The sequence below is a fragment of the Mesocricetus auratus genome, unplaced genomic scaffold (assembly GCF_017639785.1).
Source record: "Mesocricetus auratus isolate SY011 unplaced genomic scaffold, BCM_Maur_2.0 Super-Scaffold_100029, whole genome shotgun sequence".
Taxonomy (NCBI): Eukaryota; Metazoa; Chordata; class Mammalia; order Rodentia; family Cricetidae; genus Mesocricetus; species Mesocricetus auratus.
Genome location: NW_024429210.1, coordinates 18,043,027 through 18,063,769, shown reverse-complemented (window position 1 = coordinate 18,063,769; position 20,743 = coordinate 18,043,027). Strand labels below are relative to the sequence as shown.

The 20,743-nt window shown below is 38.4% G+C and overlaps 1 protein-coding gene across 5 annotated transcripts in view; it reads left to right on the top strand.

Moving 5' to 3' along the window:
- Positions 1–20,743, top strand: part of Ccdc85a (coiled-coil domain containing 85A) — a 209,102-nt gene that overhangs the window by 155,677 nt on the left and 32,682 nt on the right. For all 5 annotated transcript variants that reach the window (XM_013113614.3, XM_005070357.4, XM_013113616.3 and 2 more), the window contains exon 3: positions 12,314–12,390. In XM_013113614.3, the coding sequence (XP_012969068.1) occupies positions 12,314–12,390 (77 nt within the window). The remainder of the gene's footprint in view (positions 1–12,313; positions 12,391–20,743) is intronic.

The following is a 20,743-nucleotide window of genomic DNA, read 5'->3' as shown; positions in this document are numbered from 1 at the left end:
AGCAAATTGATTTATAGTGATCACTTTAAATATGGAAAATATTGTAGAAGTGAGCTGTTTTTGATATTGTTTCATAGCTAGAACACAAAGAATCTACATAGACTGACTTCTGCAAATTCTTTATGGTATCCCAATAGATGAAGTTCAAGTTAATGACTCTTTGCTACATAATTTGATATTTTTATTTTTCTGAAAAGTATAATAGCAATAAAAAAGCAACTTAAGTTTATAATGTATCTAAATATACATAAAGGATATTCCTTATTCTCAGAGAAAATAACATTTTCATAGAGTTATTTTCTGTTAGAATTTTTTTACAGATTTTCTTCTTTGTGCATTCATTGACAATGCTATTGAGATGCATTTACAAGGAAGCCACATACATTAAAGAAAATTGTTGCATTTATTAAAATGATACCCGTTTTTATCCTCTCACATTAGGCAAGGCAGTTATTGTTTCTGGGAGTGACAACAATAACAGCAGCAACAGAGCTGTGGGAAATAATGCACATCTTAGCCCTAAAGAGGGTGGTGCTTGGAATTTGAAACATTTTCTGTATATTCCCAGTTCTTTAGCTCAGTTGATTGCTACTTACCCTCTCTTGTGAGGTTGATGTTTCTAAAGGATACAGAATAAGTACTGCACACTAACTAAAAGCACCACTGGAGAAACCATCCTGAGTGACATAATTCAGTCATAAAAAGACAAACATGGTATGCACTCACTCATTTATGGATATTAGACATAGAGCAAAGGATTATCAGCCTACAATTCACACTGCCAGAGAAGCTAGGAAACAAGGAGGACCCTAAGAGAGACATACATGGTCCCCCGGAGAAGGGGAAAGGGACAAGATCTCTTGAGCAAATTGGTAACGCTGGAGGAGGGGAGAGGGAGTTAGAAGGAAGAGAAGGAGGAGGAGGATATGAGGGACCAGGAAGATTGAGTTGGGGAATAATATAGGAGAGCAAGTAAAGAGATACCTTAATAGAGGGAGCCATTATAGATTTAAAGAGAAATCTGGCACTTGAGAAATGCCCAAAGATCTACAAGGATGACCCCAACTAAGAATCTAAGCAATAGTGGAGAGGCTACCTTAAATGCCCTTCCACTATATTGGGATTGAGGACTACCTTATATACAATCATATAGCCTTCATCCAGTAGCTGATGGAAGCAGAAGCAGACACCCACAGCTAAGCACTGAGCCTAACTCCTGGAATCCATTTGTAGAGAGGAAGGAGTGATGAGCAAAGGAGTCAAGACCATGCTGGGGAAACACACAGAAACAGGTTACCTGAACAAGGTGGATCTCATCGACCCCAGTCTGATAGCTGGGAAACCAGCGTAGGACCGAACCAGGCCCCCTGAATGTGGGTGTCAGTTAGGAGGCCTGGGCAGTCTATGGGGCCTCTGGTAGTGGATCAGTATTTATCCCTAGTGTACAGATGGACTTTGGGAGCCCATTCCACATAGAGGGATATTCTCTCAGTCTCAACACCACATGGGGGGGGGGGCCAAGGTCCTGTCCCAAATGATGTGACAGACTTTGATGATCCCCCATGGAAGGCCTTACCCTCCTTGGGGAGCAGAATAGTGATAGGATGGAAGATCAGTGGGGGATATGGGAGAAAAGGAGGGAGAGGGAATAGGGATTGACATGTAAAATAAGATTGTTTCTAATTTAGTTTTTTTTTTAAATCATACTGCAAAACTGAATGCTTGTCAGAGCAGAGCGAGCCAGCCTTCAGATAGATTGCTTGTTAGTGTGTTTTATTTGGGGAACTCGGGCTATATTTTGAGTTCATTGCTTCAAATAGTCCAGGGAACACAAAAATTTGTGTAAGGTCCGAGGGTATTTTCGAGGAGAACAAACTCAACAATAAGCCATTGAACACCATCATTCAGAAAATATTGTGGTCACTAATCGAAAGCCTGGAAAAGAACTATAAGGTGGGAACTTGCCAGACAGAGCCTCCAGCTCATATATAAAGAGACAGAAATAGTAGCTGTAACAATGAAGTTCCAAATCCCGGAGATTTTAGTCCTTTTTCTGTTGCTATAATAGATTATCCAAGACTAGCCATTTCATAAAGGAAAGAAGTTCTGAAGAGTGGACAATCCCAGAGCTCAGTGCTCACACCTACACATCCTCTGGGTAGATGATTGGTACGACCTAGTGAGATGGGGTACACATGCCAGAGAAAACTCCCTGTAGCAATAAAGCCACTTCCTTGTTAACCTGTCATCCCAGAGAGTTCTGTCCAATCACCCTCCAAATGCCCCACCTCTCAACTACCATTAGCTTATGACTTTGGGTGTTTTCTTTCCAGCATATGAGGTTTGAGGGTCACATTCAATATGCATCAGGGGACAGGATCATGTGTGGATGAGGGCAAGCATGCAATGAAACACTGTTTTATTCTAACCAGAAATTTGGGATGAGAGAAATGAGCAAATTTTTGGTGGCTATTTTCTAGCACAAAAATTAGGACATAGACTGTTTACTTTGTGATTTTGAAATTGATTTAGATACGAACTGATATTTTAGATGTCCATTTAGTTATTTATTCTTTTATAGAAAAATAATGTAACAAAGCAGCAAATCCCCCAGGAGGCAGCTCTTAGTGCACTAGAGAATCACAAGACTGATTTTCTGTCAAACCATTCTACATAAACAATTCGGGATCTGCAGCACTTGTTCAAACAAAATAAACAAGACGGCACCTGACTCTGCTGTCCTTTACATTTAAAGTGATGTGTTTTTCTGGTCTCAAAGACACCTGAAAAAGACCTCTGGTCACAACCCTACTCAGGCTGATCCCTGACTACTCACATCCCCTCATTCAGCACTCCGCTAGTCCCTGCCCTATGTGCTGTGTGACTCCTGGGTTTGTTTCTGCTCTCAGAGTAGATCCTTGGTCAGGGGCAAAAGGGGGAGAATGTCCAGATGATGTTCCGTGTCTCCCAGGGATCATTAGTGACCCAAAGTCTTCCCGACTGAAGCACTTTTTCAGTGGCAGGGCATTTGTCTTATATTCTGCAATTTCAGCCATGCAAGTAGTCTACATATTGGATTTTTCTGCAATTGGTTGTCTATATCTCCTCACACCTCTCATTCCATGTTAGCATTTATTTTTTAATTTTTATAGGTGCTATAGTGAAATACCCAAGACTGGGTAACTTGTAAACAGTCCCAGATGCACTAGCACACTTAGAGATTGCTAGCCTTCCCAGTTTTCAGCAATGGCACACCTGTGTGGAGAGGCATGGGTTCCCTCCAGACTTCTCTGCAAGGATTGTCATTCTATTCTTCATGATCCTGTCACCTCTCACAAGTTCCTATCTTTTAAAATTATCATGATGGAGGTAAAGTTCAATATATGAAAATGTGGGGGGATATAATTGCTTAGACCACAGCATGTTTTCTTGCACATACACAAACAGTTTTTCAACCCAATGAGAAGAATCATCAACATTTCCTACTAAAATTATTCACAAATGGCTGGATGTGACATCCTTTGAAAAAATGTCTTACATTTTCAGCTAGAGTTTAATATCCTATTCCTATTGTTTGAAGTGCTTTTGTCCATCCTTTTACAGTAAACTGATATGTAGTTCTTGTAAGGCAGCAGACAGATGGATTTTGTTTCTTCATCTATTCTGCTAATCTGTATCATTGATATTTAAATTGTTACTGAAGCATCTGTGTTAGTTATGGTCATCATGTAGTTGATTTTTTTCAGTGCTATTTTGTATTGTAATCATTATGGTTTCACATTTCTAAAGAGCAATTTTTAAGCAATACAAAATAATTGATGCTGGGGTTCATTTAAGTATACATCTTTCATTAAATTGTCAAAAGTGTAGACCTGTATTAGCAAATTGTTTTCAGGGTGCACATGGTTGATTTGTCTGTTCTATAGAATTCCATTGTTCCAGACACTATTCTAGAAGCTTGTACTATGCTATTTAACACAAAAGAAAGCATCCTTCCACATAGAGTTAAAATTTTGGTGTGAGAGATAGGCCTTATGAAATTAATTTGTGAACAAATCATTTTATAAGATAGGAGGCAATATAGGATTTTGACAAATAGACATAAAACAGTGTAGGAGTGAACCCCACAAAGTTATCTGCCCATTAGGGTGGGGACAAGTAAATTAGCACAGGTAGAGATAAAAGGAAGCAAAAGGAAAAAGGACCTCCTCTTTTGGAAGCAGGCCATGCTTCTGATTCCCAGCTTGTGTGATTCTCTCTCTGGTAAATAAATATATTGTATTCCCTATTGCATTGACTATCATCATTATCTGGTGTCAGCTGAGTGGATTGGAAGCTCAAGCCTCTAAACAGTGTTAGGGCTATAGGATTAGAACTATAGGCTAGGACTATAGGGTTAGGACTATAGGTTAGGACTATAGGGTTAGGAATATGAGTTAGGACTAGGTTAGGGCCATGGGGTTATGACTATAGGGTTAGGATTGTAGGGTTAGGACTATGGGTTAGGTTAGGACTGTAGTGATAGGACTATAGGTTAGGATTATAAGGTTAGGACTATAGTGTTAGGACTATAGGGCTAGGAGTATAGTGTTAGGACTATATGTTAAGGACTCTAGGTTAGAACTATAGGTTAGGACTATAAGGTTAGGAGTATAGGTTAGGTTAGGACTACAAGATAGAGGATGTATAGTCTGCACGGTTAAATGGAGAGGATGGACTCTCACTAGAAAGTTAGATTAGTAATGAAGACTTGAAGAAGGGGAGGTCAGCCATACATCTGTGCAGCAAAGAGGATATTTGGGAAGTGTAGATGACTAAGGCAAAGTCTCTGAGGCAGGAGAATAACTGTGGTGCTCACGAAACAAAGGAGGCCTTCCCATGTCCAAGGGAGAGCAAGTGATGACAGGAAAGAGGAGTAACAGTTAGTCACGTCCTGTGAGAGCCCAGTAGATGTTATAAAGACTCTGGCTTTTCTGTGGATCAATTAGGAAGTAAAGAAGGGTGTGGTCAGGCTGAACACTTCAGAAAACCCTCTCTGTTCCAAAGAGATTTCGAGTGAATGTCTGGAACATGAGGGGCAAGAATGGAGGCAGGGAAGCCTGTGAGGAGTCTCAGAGCTTGTGTATTCCGAAGGTAGAGTCAACAGCTTCCATGGATAAGAAACAGAACATGTGAGAGGGGAGCCAGGCATGATGTTAAGTCCTTGTCAAAAGGAAAATAAGTGGTTTACACAAGGTTTTAAAACTTGAGTGCCGTGGGAAGGTGACAGGATAAATAGCCCTGCCTCAAGCTGTTTTCACTTCCTGCCTCATGACTAAGCCAGGCACACTGTATTCCTGTCTGCCCAAAACTACTCCACAAGACCTTTGCCTAGTCACATGTTTAGATTTTATTGTCTGTCTTCCATTGGAATATTTATTTCATAACTTATTATTTCTGTTTGCAGTCATGTCTCTTACCTAGAAAACATTTGGCATGTATCAGGCAGTTAAGTACTGGATGAAGATATCTGTTAACATTAAAGCAAGCCATAGTGTACCAGTGTGTCAGCCCCTTTGGGAACAGCACTGCCAGTGCCTGGGCATTGGGAAATAAATGGTCAAATACTGAAAGTAACCATGTGAGTAAGTAAGTGGAAGAATCGCAAGGCATCTAGTGTTTAATTGTTTGGCAAATTAGAAGAAAACTAAAGAGGACACATAGGACAGGGCAAATTTAAATGCAGAAATAGTAACCTGCAGAGTCAAAGGTGCTTTCCAGACACCACTCACAAAATATTTGCAACATTTCCTGGAGTTGTCTCTGAATAGCTATTACAATGTGCTCTACATATGTACAAAGAGGTTTATTCTATGTCTGGTGATTCTAATTACTTTTCATTTTTCTAATGGAAGAACCAGGAACATTTGACAAGGCGGTAGAATGAGGAGAGGACTTCTCGTTAACATAGAGTAACGCTCTCAGCTCTCTGTCCAGCTGGCAGGACTCTGGAGAGTGCAATTAGCTTGAATGTGATAGACCCCAGCAAATTCAATTCTACTTTCTATTTATTTCGAGGATTTGAAGTTCTGTTTTTGTTTTAGAGGTTGAGGTATTTGTTTTATTACCCTAAATATTATCTGCCAATAGAGTTGTCTGAATGAGCTTTTCAGAATAGTCTAGAAAGACTAATTCTTACAAGAAGTTTTAAAAATAAGAAGAGCATTAAATTATATAGAAAATTTTGATCACTTCTGTAGCTAATCTAGCTAATCTATATTCTGAATGGAAAGCTGACCTTTGCTTCCCGGGGAAGAAAGAGAAATGTATTTTGTCAGTTTTCAAGTAATTTCTTTAGGGGTATGTAAAAGCCTGTCACTAGTGGGAGAAATATGGAACTAGGACAAACAGTCTCAGGAGCGTGGGGTTTTCTGAGGAGGTGGCCTATGGTCTGGATTGACTCTTAATGAAACTCCCATTAGTTTGGTCCACGCTGCTCAAACAGAGCACCAAAGACTGCCCCATTTATAACAAGTAAATCTAATTCATTGAGTCACAGTTCTAGAGGCCAAGGTGTAGGGGCCAGTATCTGCTTGCTGCCACCTCCCTGAATAAAGGACAAGAGAGCAAGATGGTTTGCACAGACAACTTTCCCTGTTACAGGGTACCAATCCCATCCATCTCTTCAAGGCCAAAGAACCACCAGGCCAGTTTCAGGCCAGTGACAACAGAATTTGAACCTGAGGTTTGGAGAGAATAGGTGTTTTAACAGTTTTCTCCTTCCCCTTTTTCTATCTCACTGCCCGAGAAACAGTACACAAACCTACAGCCAGCAGTCTTCTCCGTTGTGTTCTGGTCTGTGCGTGAACTCCACAGTCAGATTTTATTTTCTTCCCTAAAGGTTTGAAGACGTATGTGGCAGTACTTTATGTGATCCAACCACTCAGAAGTTGAGCAAACCCTAGTTTTTACTTCAGTGATAAGCTATGTTCAATAAAGTGATTCACGTGTGATTGTGGGGGGGGGCGTGTTTTCTTAGGGGCAAAAACAACTGCTTTCTTCAGAAACCAGGGAGGTAGAAATGTCATTGTATTTTCATCAGTGTGCTTTCAAGCTGGCTGAGGACAGCATGACAGCTCTTTATATGACTATGTTCCAGAAAAGTTAAAATTATGTAAAGGATAACATCAGATTATTACAAACAGGTCCTTCAGGGATACTCTCAGTCAAGGTGAAAAGTGGGAAAGGGTGTTTAGCTATCTGTGTAAAAGACTGACTAAGTGCATGATGAGAAGCTGAGATGATGACTCCTCTGGTACCTTCAATAGGAAACACAATCTTTAAAATGTATTTGACTATACAGTGTTATATAATAGCTTTTGAAGACAAGTGCTAAAGAGCAGTTCTCTCATTAGAAAACTGTTCTGGGAGTTGGGGGACTGTGTGTGTTAGAAAACCTATTTTTTGTCTATTAGAAAATACATAAGTCAGGGCTGGAAAGCTGGCTCTGTGATTAAGAGCACTGGCTACTCTTGCAGAAGACCCAGGTTCAATTCCCAGAACTCATAGCAGCTTACAACCATCTCTAACTGCAGTTCTAGGAGATCTAATGCCCTCTGCATTCCTCCACAGGCACTGCACATACTTGGTGCACAGATATACATTTATATAGATATGTACATGCATATGCATAAAATTTATAACTTAACAAAATGAATATATATATAGTGGGGTTTTACATGTATTTTTCTTTCTGTTTTTTTTCGGTTTGATTCTGGTGGAGTTTGTTTTGTTTATTGTTTGTTTTTTAAACTGAGTCTTTGAGATCACTGAAAGCTTGGAACTTGCTGTGTAGCTCAGGGTGAACTGGCAGCAGTCTCTGTAGGGCTGTGATTTCAGGTGCAGAACAACACTCTCTGTTTGAATATATTTTGGACACTTGTTTTATTATGAAGAAGTCCTTGAATTTTTACATGAAGGTTCAGGAGCAGTGAGGTACTTGGAGAGAAATTGCTTCTGCCTGAGTGTCTCAAGCATGTCATTAGAGTTAGAGTAATAATTCAATTTTTGATTGTTTTGCCTAGTTTTTCAAATGACCAAGAGACCATAAACACCCCAAAATGAGAAGAAAAAAAAAAGAACCTTCAGGACTGTTAAAAGCAAATTGTACTTCTTGTGTGGTTGAGTTTGTTTCTTCAGACCTGTGTGTATAGACATTCCTACTGTAACCAGTTGGTTCTCTTCTGTGACCTCTGTCTGTAGACATTCCTCCTGTAACCATTTGATCCACATCTGTGACCTGTGTCTGTAGACATTCCTCCTGTAACCAGTTGGTCCCCTTCTGTGATGTCACATGACTGCTTTCCTTTTCTGTCTATAAAAGGATCACAGGATCTTTCTTGACTACCTGTCTTTCTGTGGCCCCATGTGTGCTTGAACCTGTCATAGTTCTCTTGATCCATCCTTAAGTTCAAGCTTCTTTCATTTAAGAATGAAGTCAACATGGATTGCTTTATTCCTGTGTCTTTGTACTGAGCTTCTTATTGTCACATGAATTTGAATGTTTTCTTCTCAATTAGATTAAGATTTGTTATATATAGGGTCCTTCCTTATTTATAACATACACACATTCTTTCTCTCACAGACACTTACTATAGTAACTTATTTGTCTTACGAACTTTTGAATCCTCACTGTACAAACTAATGTTGATTTTACAGGAGCCCACAATAGAGAGACTGAGTTTTAAAAGAGATTTTAGGTTTTAAAAGAGATTTTGGATTTTTAAAAAGATTGAATTTTGAAATGTTTGAATTTATAAAGACTTGGAAATTTTGAGTTTCTAAAGTATTTTATACTGTTGTGCTATTAATGTGTTATCTTGGGGATGTAAAAGAAAGCTAGAATTCTGAAGGAAGGGAACCTCAATTGACAAAATGCCTCCATAGGATCCAACTGCAAGGCATCTTCTAAATTAGTGATTGATTGGGGAGGGTTCAGTCCATTGTGGGTGGTGCCACTCATGAACTAGTAATCCTGGGTTCCATAAAAAAGGCTGAGCAAGTCACAGGAGCAAGCTAGTAAGCAGCACTCTTCCAAGGCCTCTGCATCAGCTCCTGGCTCCAGGTGCCTGCCCTATTTGAATCCTTGTCCTGACTTCCTTTGCTGATAAACAGTGATATGGATGTGTAAGTCAAATAAACCCTTTCCTCCTCCACCCCCCCAAAAAACAAACTAAAATGGCATACTGAAATCTCATTCTTGAGGTTTTTAGTCACTGGTATAAAGTAACAGGCAATTTGAATTGTAGTGCTATTTTGTGATTACTTTTGAATAGAAAGAATGCTCATGTTTGTCACAAAATTCTTTTAAGTTCTTCATGTTCCTTATGAGGACTGAGGGACCATTTATTTTATAGCTATTACCATTGAAAATGGGGTAAAGGAAAAGGCAGTAGGGGGAAGAGTCATAATGAACATGGAGTGTAATTCTGATGACAGATGAAGTCTGTTTCTTTCTTACCCTACAAACAATTCTGTCAGTTTATTTCCAGTCAGTGGAGACCAGGATGATTGGAGACCAGAATGATGTAGCTTATGATGGGACTTTTAAAGCCATGGGTTTTTGTAAACTTTAGCCTATTGTTTTATTTTGAAAATACTTTTGTATCCAAATACTTTTGGATGACTATAGTTTAGAAACAAACCTTGTAATCTTTAGGGATTAACAAGACACATATTGACTTTTATTTGATGACATATTTGGAGAAACCCAGGATGTTGATATGGAATAACAACAGACAACTATGCCTATCCACTTCCTGTTGTGGAGTACAGTGACAACATGAATACCCAGTTTCCCATGAGATTATATACTGCCACTGTTTTTGTCTGCAGAAGACTTTTTCCACATGTGGGATAGCTGTTGGTCATTAAGGAGAATTATATGAGAAGGTAAGCACTTGGGACAGTTAACAGAACTTCTGGGGCCAGGACAACAGCTTGGAATTGAAAAGGAAACGTGTCTTCTAAGGAGCATCTAATGACGTAGACTCCTTCCTAGGACAGTGATCGACACAAAGCAGTCACTTGGTCTGCTTATATAAGAGATGGACTCAAATCTTCTACCTCTTTCCCTTCATTGTAACACAATGTATGAAATATATTTTACCTGTTTAAAAGCCCTTTTCATCTCTTTACAGTTGAGTCTGCATTTTCAGCAAGTACTTTAGAACAAAGATTTAGAACTGGTCTATCTTGATTCATCCTTAAAAAATAGTAATAAAAATTGGTTTTCAAACTCAATAATTTAGTCCCCACACCCTTTTAAATATGTATGATGCCTTCCATGTTGAAGTCAAGAGTTGAAGAAACTATGAGCCATGTTGGTTTTCTGAAGAGAGATAAAGAGAAAGAGAATGGAGTTGAATAGGTTGGGAGGTGGGGAGGATCTGGGAGGGGAAGCCATGGTCAGATATAACGCATGAAAGAAATGGTTTTCAAAAAAGTGAAATGACAACAAAGAAAATAGATTAAAGTGACTGGAGATAGTCGCTGGATTAAAACAAACTCTTCCCAGTAGCATTTTCCAGTCTCAGTGGAACCCATCTCTATGGTGTCTTCTCCACTACTCTAAGTTTCACGGCCTCAGAAATAGTGCAGTTCAGGGAAAAAAGACTAAGCTGTATATTGTGAAAATGGAGAAAGTAATCTAATTTTCTATAGCTTAAGTAGAATATGACTGATCTGTTGTTAATTTGGAAGGTCCTTAGGTAGTAGGATGTTGATTTTCTAGAGGATAAATCTGGGTTTGCAGAATTGTGTGAGTCAGGCTCTCTTCACTGCAGAGCGAGGCAGACTCATTAGTTCTGTAACCTGGCCCTTACTTTATGCGGGGTACTTTCCTTCCTCCTCTGGAAAATCCACAAAACATAGCTTGAACATTCCATCAAGCTTTGATGAAAGCACATTTCTAGCAAACTTCATCAGTTTTCCCTGTGTTTTCAGTTGCTTACACAAAAAATGTTTTGAGGTCAGTGTGTCAATATATTAATGTTATTGAGGGTGGCTTTTCTGAAGGTCTTTGTGAACAAGGATTGACATGCTACATTTAAACAAGATGAGCTTGATTTATTTATAAATTTAAGATCACCACTTCTCGTATAAAATGCCAGCTTCTTACTTAAGAAGCCCCAAATGAGTTCATTTAGGCAATTCCCAGGTAACACTGATAACGGTTTCTCATGCTGCATTTCAGATCACAGCATTAATGCATAAGTAGCAAAAGTTCTGATGACTGGGTCTCTAAGCATTTGCTGTTAAATATGCTTCAGTTTCATCATTTGCTTTTCCTGTATGTTTCTCAGACACCAGAGAATGAAGAATGGTTGGTGGTCTGCTGCTGCAGTGTTAAGGAGATATGGGGGTATGAGTGTGGATAGACTGTGCTATGATGTGCTTTTCACTACACCTGAAATGTGTCTGTGCTTGGGTAATGTCAAACATGCACTATTGAGTGAGACACGTAGTAAGTATTGTAATTTTAGTGAAGAGTTACCATCAGTAATACTCTTCCCTAAAGTAAAACTCTCCTCTTTTTCTGACTCTTTTTGTGACAAGAAGCTATAAAATGCAGAGTTTGTGTATGAACAGAAATGGAACATAACACTTCTGAGTGTTCAGCATCTGATCTTTGAAAATTTTAAAAAAAGTATCAATTGCAATTCTGTTGCCTGTAGTTTACTTAAAGATTGAAAGGAAAGGCATAAACCAGACAAGGAAAGAAACAAGAAATAAACAGATCATGGTCTTTGGATTCAGCCAGAGTTGAAGTCAAATTCTGGTCCTGATTTAAATATTTAGCACTTCTATGGATATTCTCTAAATCACAGCCAATATCTATATGGTAGTGAGAAGAATAAATGTTTCTCCTAAAACTTCTATTGCTTGTTGGGAAAGTGAAAAGAACCTTGTATATGCCACTCATTCTAGTTTTAAAAGTTAATGAAAACTTGAAGTTCATTTTGGTTATAGATTACATCACAAAAATGTCTGGTATATTGACAAGTAAACACATGTGGAGAGAGATTCCAGAAGTTCTGACCCAACTGGTGTGAAAAAATTCAGCCTCCTTATTTACAAGTTTCTTGAATAGGAATTAACATTGTACAGCACAAAAAAACTGTGTAAATATTTTTTTTCTGTAAGAATTTTCTTTTTTTCTCAAGAACAGAGTAAGTAGTTACTTGGTCCAATTTAATAACCAACCAAAAATATCCTTAACAACACAGCAAACAAGACCTTGTGTATAATGTGAGTTCTTTCTTTTTAATTTTAGAATCAACCTTGTCCTATGTTAGGCAGCTGGAGGCCAGAGTCAGACAGCTGGAAGAAGAAAATCGCATGCTGCCCCAGGTGGGTGACTTCCAGATGCACAGAGCTAGACAGGATCATTTGACTTGCAGCCTTTTGTTTGAAATGTAAAGTCTCAATTACATGTTCTCCTCTAAATGATAGAAATCATGTTGTAAATAGTCATTCATCATGTAGACTGTGGTGACGTTCCATGATAGCCATCATCCTACCCAGACTTCTGAGTGGTGCACGAAAGGATGTGCATGTCAGTAAGAGTGGGAGGTAATGGAAAGTGAGGGAGAAGAACACTTACAGTATACACATTGCAGCACGAGTGTGAGCTGGTGGGTAAGGGAAGAGACTCATTGAAATTGACATTTCGCTAATTTAAGAGCTAAGTCAAGTTGTTGATTACATGTACATAATTTCATTAAATTAGTGCTTTCTAAAATTCTTTGATAAAATTGAATTCTTTTAGTGCAACAAAGTAATGACAGTAATTAGCAGTGTGTACTTTGGACTTCATTATCTATCCTTGGTGAGTAGAAAGTTACATTTTTGCCCCTTGTGATACTGAATGGCTCCTCCTATATTTTACTGATAAAATTGTTTCTGTAGCTGTTAAATTGGTAAAAACCAGGTTGTTTTTGTAAAGTGGTGGTTTTCAGAAAAGATTTTCTTGGGAAATTAAACAAATCCACCTGTTCTAGTTTCCTCTCTGATAAGTAGGCAGTAATGTATTTAAGCATCTCATAAGAAGTCTCCAAGGAACAGATCCCTTGGTTTCCTTCCACGTTCTATGGCCATTTTCATTTTGGAAGTGACTAAGGGAAAATTATCCCTCAGGAAATGAGTAAGTGATATTTTCAATAAAAGACAAACACATTTTATTCAAAGACAAGATGTTTAAATCTGAAGTCAGAGATGCTTTGGAAGGACATTTTGGGTGTAGTAATTTAGGGTTACTTTTAAATCACTTTTGCTCAGTCAGATGATTTGGGATGTTGTGTCCTGCTTGTGAAAATGCTTTCCTGTCTCTTCCATTGGTCAAAGTGTTTTTAGAAATTGTGGGATTAATGAAGTGAACCACCTCTATTCTCAGACTCCACATATGCTCAAATTCATCACACCAGAAGGGCTGTTGGTGTTGTAAAATAAAATGCTGATGCATTTTTCTTTTCTGTTCCTCATTACTATTCTGCTTTTTTTCAAATGTTTGCCTTTTTTGTTTTGCTTTGTTTTTTTCGAGCCAGGCTTTCTCTGTAGCTTTGGAGACTCTCCTGGAACTAGTTCTTGTCGACAAGGCTGGTCTCAAACTTATAGAGATCCACCTGCCTCTACTTCCCAAGTACTGGGATTAAAGGCATGAGTAACCAACGGCCAGCTCCAAATGTTTCCTTTTATGTTGAATTTATAGTATGGCTGTGCTAGAATCCTTGACTGAAAACAGTGAACTTCTCCCTGTTATGAAGAAAATTTAAAAGCATGGCTTTTTATGCTTGAGATATCTCAGGCAACTGTAAAATTGAAAGAAAAAAGAAGGAAAATGGAATGTGCCTCATCTCATACACTGAAATGAGAATGCATGGGCCATCTTGTTAGAAAAGTACAACTGATGAGAAATGATGATGATTTCTAATGTGAGCTTGGAGGGGTGATGCTGCAGGTAAGGTACATGCTGCCAGGCCAGGGGGCATAAGTTTGATCCCTAGGTTCCCACATGGTGGGAGAAGAAAGGCTGCTTCTCCTAGTTCTTTGAATGCCACTCATAGTGAGGCATGTGCCCACACACACATACAATAAATCATAAATATAACAAAATGTTTTTACATCTGTGAAAATAAATATAGAACTCTTTTTTTCTTTTCATATTGGAAATTTATTTTAATTTTCCACATTTTACATTCTCAGAGATTTTAGTTCCATGCATATTTCTCTTTAATTTTTTTAGTTGAGCTACACATTTTCCCCACTCCCTTCTCCCTTCTCCCCTCTCCCTTTCCACCCTCTTCTCCCCCAGTCTCCCCATTTATTCAGGAGATCTTGTCTTTTTTCCCTTCCTAGGGGATTCATGTATGTCTCTCTCTTAGGGTCCTCTTTGTTACCTAGGTTTTCGAGGGTTGTGACCTGTAGGCTGATTGTTATCTCTTGCTTTATGTCTTATATCCACTTACGAGTGAGCATATATTATATTTGTCTTACTGTGTCTGGTTACCTCACTCAGAATGGTGTTCTCTAGTTCCATCTATTTCCACACAAATTTTTAAATGTCATTGTTTTTTACCGATTGTATAAATGTACCACATTTTCCTTATCTATTCTTTAGTTGAGGGATATCTAGGTGGTTTCTAGGATCTGGATATTACAAATAATGCTGCTATTAACATTTGAGCAAAATTCCTTGTGATATGAGTGTGCATTCTTTGGGTATATGCCTCAAAGTGGTATTAATGGGTCTTGAGATAGATTGATTTCCAATTTTCTGAGAAACTGCCATACAGATTTCCATAGTGGCTGAACAAGTTTGCACTCCCACCAGCAATGGAGGAGTGTTCTCTTACTCCACATCCTCTCTAGCATAAATTGTCATCAGAGGTTTTGAACTTGGTCATTGTGACAAGTGTAATACTGTATCTCAGCGCTGTGTTGATTTGCATTTCTCTGATAACTAAAGATGTTGACCATTTCCTTAAGTGTATTTTTGCCATTTGAGATTCTGTGTTTGAGAGTTCTCTGCTTACATTTTTAAAATTGGATTATTTGGTCTTCTGATGAATAGTTTCTTGAGTTCTTTGTATATTTGGGAGATCAGTCAGATGTGGGGTTGATAAAGATTTTTTTCCCATTCTGTAAGCTGTCCTTTTGTCTTGCTGACAGTGTCCTTTGCTTTACAGAAGCTTCTCAGTTTCAGCAGGTCTCATTTATTCATTAACATATTGGCACAGGAGACTACATCCTAAATATAGCATCAGTAGTGCAGACACTGAGAGCAACAATAAATGTAGAACTCTCGAAGGAAAAGAGAAGCATCCCTGGGTAAACCTGGAGTATGTGAATGTTTAAATATTTAGGGCTGCATGTAACAGTGAGGAGATAATTACATAACCCCTCATGTGAAAGTGTTGGACAAAGTGTACAAATTATATGCTTTTAAATAAATTGAAAATTTTTTTAATCAAGGAAAGTCTTTGCTTTGTTTCTCCCCCAAAAGAGGAGATAATGTTTCACTGAACCTGTGATGTCGATATGAGTGATGTGTTTATTAAATATACCATTACAAAAGAAAAAGGTCATGCCACATCATATTCTAGGGTTTTAAGATGGAAAAACAATCTTTCATATTTAATTAAACATATTTGTGTATCACCTTAAAACAAAATACATCATATAAAGTGTATGCCAAGAATATGATCTCAGTTTATAAACAATAAGTTTTAACTTTTGAGTATCACTTTTACTTATAGCTATGGTGTTTACATGACATAATTGCTGTTTAAGTGCCTTTGTAAGCACAATATGACATGCACACATATATAAAGGTGAGAACCTAATATGGAACACTACAAATTGATCCCAAAGTGTTGAGAATCCTGTAAGTATGTTCCCTGAAAATATTGAGACTTAGGCTGATGCCAGAAAGGTATATGCAACTTATTTTTAGATGTTTTGGGTATGGTTGCAAATAATGTCTGGTGACCCTTCCTTGTAGAAGCTCTTTGTGCTTAAATGATATTAGCTGATGTACAAGGTCAATCCAGTGCTACATGCTGACATTGCTGCATAAATTAATTTCACTATTCAAGCACTTGATTTTCAATTATAAGAGTTTCTCACTGTGCCTTGATTAGACGATATCTTTTATTCCTAAATTTATTAAAGAGTGCCCATTTGTCTTTGGATTAATGGAAATAAGAATGTAGTTGCTAATTGGAATCTTAAGTATGTTAGGTTCCTTTGAGGCTCTAGCCAGGTTCATTTTTTATTGTTCAGAGTGTAGCCTAATTGTTTATGGCAGTTAGAGAGGAAGAAATCTCCTTTTAAAACACCTACACTTATTCTTTATATAAAATAGTTTATAACCAACAAAATCCCAACTGCAAAAGTTGGGTTGATCTCTTCATTTGTTAGCAACAAGGTTCTGTCTTTTACAGTTTGGGGGGTAAGGTACACATCACTTAGCTGTGCAAAGTTATCAGGTCACATGACAAAGGACAGACTGTAGAACAGTTGCAAGAAGCTGGGCTTAATGGAGTTGGTTCTACCTGGTGGTGGAGAATTTCCCACAAGAAGTGGGATGCGAGCCTGGCATCCACTCTACAGCAGGGTGTCCAGGAGAGGCGGAGGCCCTTGCACCACTCTGGTCACAAGTGTATCCTGTCAGTTTATGGAGTTGCACCTTAAATCCTGTCTATGGGCATTTTTTCAGTAATATCTGAGGGGAATATCATCTTCCTATACTTAGAAAATGGAACATTATTGCTAGATACTTTATTTCAAAATAAACTGCCTTCTTAAAAGTCTGGTAACCTAACAGCAAAGACTATACAAACTTAGAGTATGTGTCCTTGAGAGCTAATTTGAACAGTTTTGTTAAGACTACATTAGAAATATCCCAAAGGATTGTGTATCATTTCTAGTAACCCATGTAATGCTAAAGTCATTCAACTCACCTTTCAGTTCCCTTCATTCGTATTAGATGTGATATGAATTATAAATGAAAATTGTATGGTATTTAAATAAATGTAGCTGACATCAACACAATTTTATTGACCTAATCAAAAAGTAGAGCCATCTACTATATTATAAATAATATTTATGAATAACAGACTGGGTGTGGTGTTAAGTTATAATTGTTTAAGTAATTTTATATCAAAATGAAAGGCATCCCATCTGTTTTTATATAAACACACATGTAAATGCAAGCTTTTTTCTGATATGGAATCATAGATTCTCAGAACTGAATAGAAACTTGCGTATGCTTTAATAGAACTAACATTTTAAGAACAGAACATCAAGTTTATAGAGGTTATAGGCATGGTCCTGGCAAGACTGCTAGTTAAGAAGGGACTCAGTCCAAGACAGATGTGGGTTAACCTGATAATTACTTCATACCATGAATATAAGTCTGTATAATAAAGTTACTAAATCTTCATTTTTATATAGCCATTCTTATTGTTTCATCCATTCTTGTCTTAAGAAAAAATTTCAGTTTTGTGAAAATAACAGCACCCATTGCAAATATGAGAAATAGTTTTAATCCGTCAAACATCTTAAAATACTTTGAGCTTGTGCTGCTTAAATTTAAATTTGTTGGCTAGCCCCAAATTGAAGCCTCATTTCAATTACTCCACTCATTCCATCATTGTTGGCTTGAATCATGGAAGTTTATTAATGCCATCATACCTGTTTATGTGCTGTTCTGCAGTGATGAATTCTCTGCAACTACTAGAAAATGTCTAAATTGCTGACATACTTAACTGGAGGCCTTAATGTAAACTGTGGTGCTGCCCTTTAAGGACTTCCATTGCTATTCATATGTATTCCTGAGGTAAATTTATTTTTTGGAAGAATTATCCTTACCTATTCTGTATCGACTGGAATTTGCATCACAATGAGTACTAAAATGAAAGCAAGCAGTTTGTGGTAGGTTCAAGGCCAAGTAAGTGCAGTTGTTCCAAGTCCTAGTGGGAAATCCGTTCCTTTTGATCAAATGCTCTGGCACCAACATCTGCTTGGTAGACACTCTGTGTGCCACACAGGCCCTTCCATGTGCCTGCCCACCTCCCGAGAGCTGGCTTAGAGCACCAACACAAGCACCAGAACTGCCTGCTGTCCTTGCCAGTTTCTGTGCTTTTATTTATCAGTCAGGACTTTGGGATCTCCACCAACTATGCCCCTTTCTGCAAGCATGGCTATTTCTGTCGTGCTAACGCACACAGAGGTATCTAATTTTAGGTCTTGGAATGAAAACTTACTCTCTCATGTAATTTGGTCACAATGTAGTCTCACAATGCTGTCTTTTAGAGCCTTGAGAAGGGATCAGGGCTGTTTCTGAACAAAGTAAAAGAACTGTCACTATTCCCAGAAATGCTGGGAAGGGTACACAGGAATTAAGGAAATCGTTCCTCTTACTTCCATGGCAACACAGAACTGTTCCTTTAGCTCTCCTGGATTGTGCGTACATTAGCAGCCCAGTGCTCAGGCAGGGATGGCAGGACTCTCTGACAAATGCAGACCTTCTTCCCTTTCTTTTTCTGTAGTGGAGATTATTATATGCTGTGTTTGACTCTTTTTCCTTGTCACATTTTCTGACTATATAATTCGCTAGTATTTTTGTGTCTTGTTGGGCTGTGAGTACAGGCTTCTTTTTTGGTAAAATTACTCTGGGGGGCATTAGTAGCTGTCACATACATACACACACACACACACACACACACACACACACACAGAGAGAGAGAGAGAGAGAGAGAGGCAATGGGATCAGTCTACTACAATATCCAGCAATTCCACTCTTATGCATATACCCAAAAGATGTGCATTCATACAAAAAGGACATTTGTTCATAGCAGCATGATTTGTAATAGCCAGAACCCAGAAGTAACCTAGATGCCCCTCAACTGAAGAGTAATAGAGAAAATGTGGTACATTTACGCAGAGGAGTACTACTCAGTGGAAAAAAAGCAATGGAATCTTGAAATTTGTAGACAAATGGATGACACTGGAAAAAACCATCCTGAGTGAAGTAACCCAGTCACAAAAAGACAAACATGGTATGTACTCACTCATAGAGCATTTTAGACATGAAGCAGGAGAGTGCCAGCCTATGATCCCAGTGCCAGAGAGTCTGGGATACAGGAAGGACCCTAAGAGAGATAAGCATGGTACCCCAGAGAAGGTGAATGGGACAAGATCTCCTGAGTGGACTGGGAGCATGGGGGGAGGGGAGAGAGAGTTGGGAAAGAGAGGGGGAGAAAAGGAGAGGAGAGGATGACATGAGGGAGCAGGAAGTTTGAATAGAGGGAAAATAGAGGAGAGCAGGATGAGAAATACCATAATAGAGGGAGTCTTCATAGGTTTGAGGAGAGATCTGGCACTAATGATATTTCCAGAGATCTACAAGGATGACACCAACTGGTAATCTAAGCACTAGTTATCTCCTGGATAATGAGATTGATGACTACCTTGTATGCCATCCTAGAGCCTTCATCCAGTGGCTGATGGAAGCAGAGGCAGATAAACACTGAATTGAACTCCTGGAAACGAGTTACAGAGAGGGAGGAGTGATTAGCAAAGGGGTGGGGGTGTGAAACTCATAGAAACAGCTGACTGGAACAAGGGGGAGTTCATGGACCCCAGACTGATGACTGAGAAGCCAGAATGGGACTAATCCAGACCCCCTGAAAGTGGGTGTCAGTGAGGAGGTCTCAACAATCTTTGGTGCCTCAGGTACTAGATCAGCATTTATCCCTGGCATCGTATTTTCTCATTCTTAAAGGATTTTGCTTAGGAATCTGGTGCATGACCAGATGTTGTCATCCTAATGGTAGATTGTACTTGAAATGTACATGTATATTAAGCACATAGCTATGCTGTTCACTACATTTATTGATAAAATTATTGCGTTTACTAGGTGGCTAAGTTACAAGACATACAATTTTTTTTCAAGTCCAATAAAGTGTTTTATTGACTGAATCAAGTGTTTACTTTTGGGTTTTTTGTTTGTTTGTTTGTTTTTAATTTTCCAGTTTAAATTTAGATAAGAAACGAGGTTGCTTCACAAGTCAGTTCCAGGTCCCTCTCCCATTCCCTCCCCTCCTCCCGTGCCCTCCCCCCAACCCCCCCAAGACATACAATTTTAAGATATACAATGACATCAATAATTCTATCAATAGGGAATATTCAAATTTTTAGATTCCTGATAGACATTCTTGGATGAATTCAGCAAAAATATGACCTATTGAGCATCAGATATTTCTGTGCAAACATAACAGCTGGAATTGCCAATATTTGAGTAGGCAGAAGTAGCCAAGACTGGATTAAGTAGGAGACAGTGCTATGAGGGACATTAGTGCTGCTCTGTATCCTGAGTGTGGATTCTTCCTCTTATCTTCATTATTCTAAGAAGCCCGAAAGAAAAGTCAAAAACAAAGTTAAATATGAATCAGTATTCTCTAACAGGATTAGGTAGCTAAGTCTTGTCTTTAAAGTGGAAGACACTTTTGGAATTGTTTTAATTCAGTGTAAATATCATTGGGATGTGGATATCAAAACAAGCAATCCATTAAAAAACATTGAATGGACTGTGACTCCAGATTAGACTCAGGTTCACTGGATCTTCATGTCCAGAGATACCTTAAGTCCTCTGTGACTGGGGTAGAGGTATCTATATCAAATTCTTCTTCTTTATGGGTCT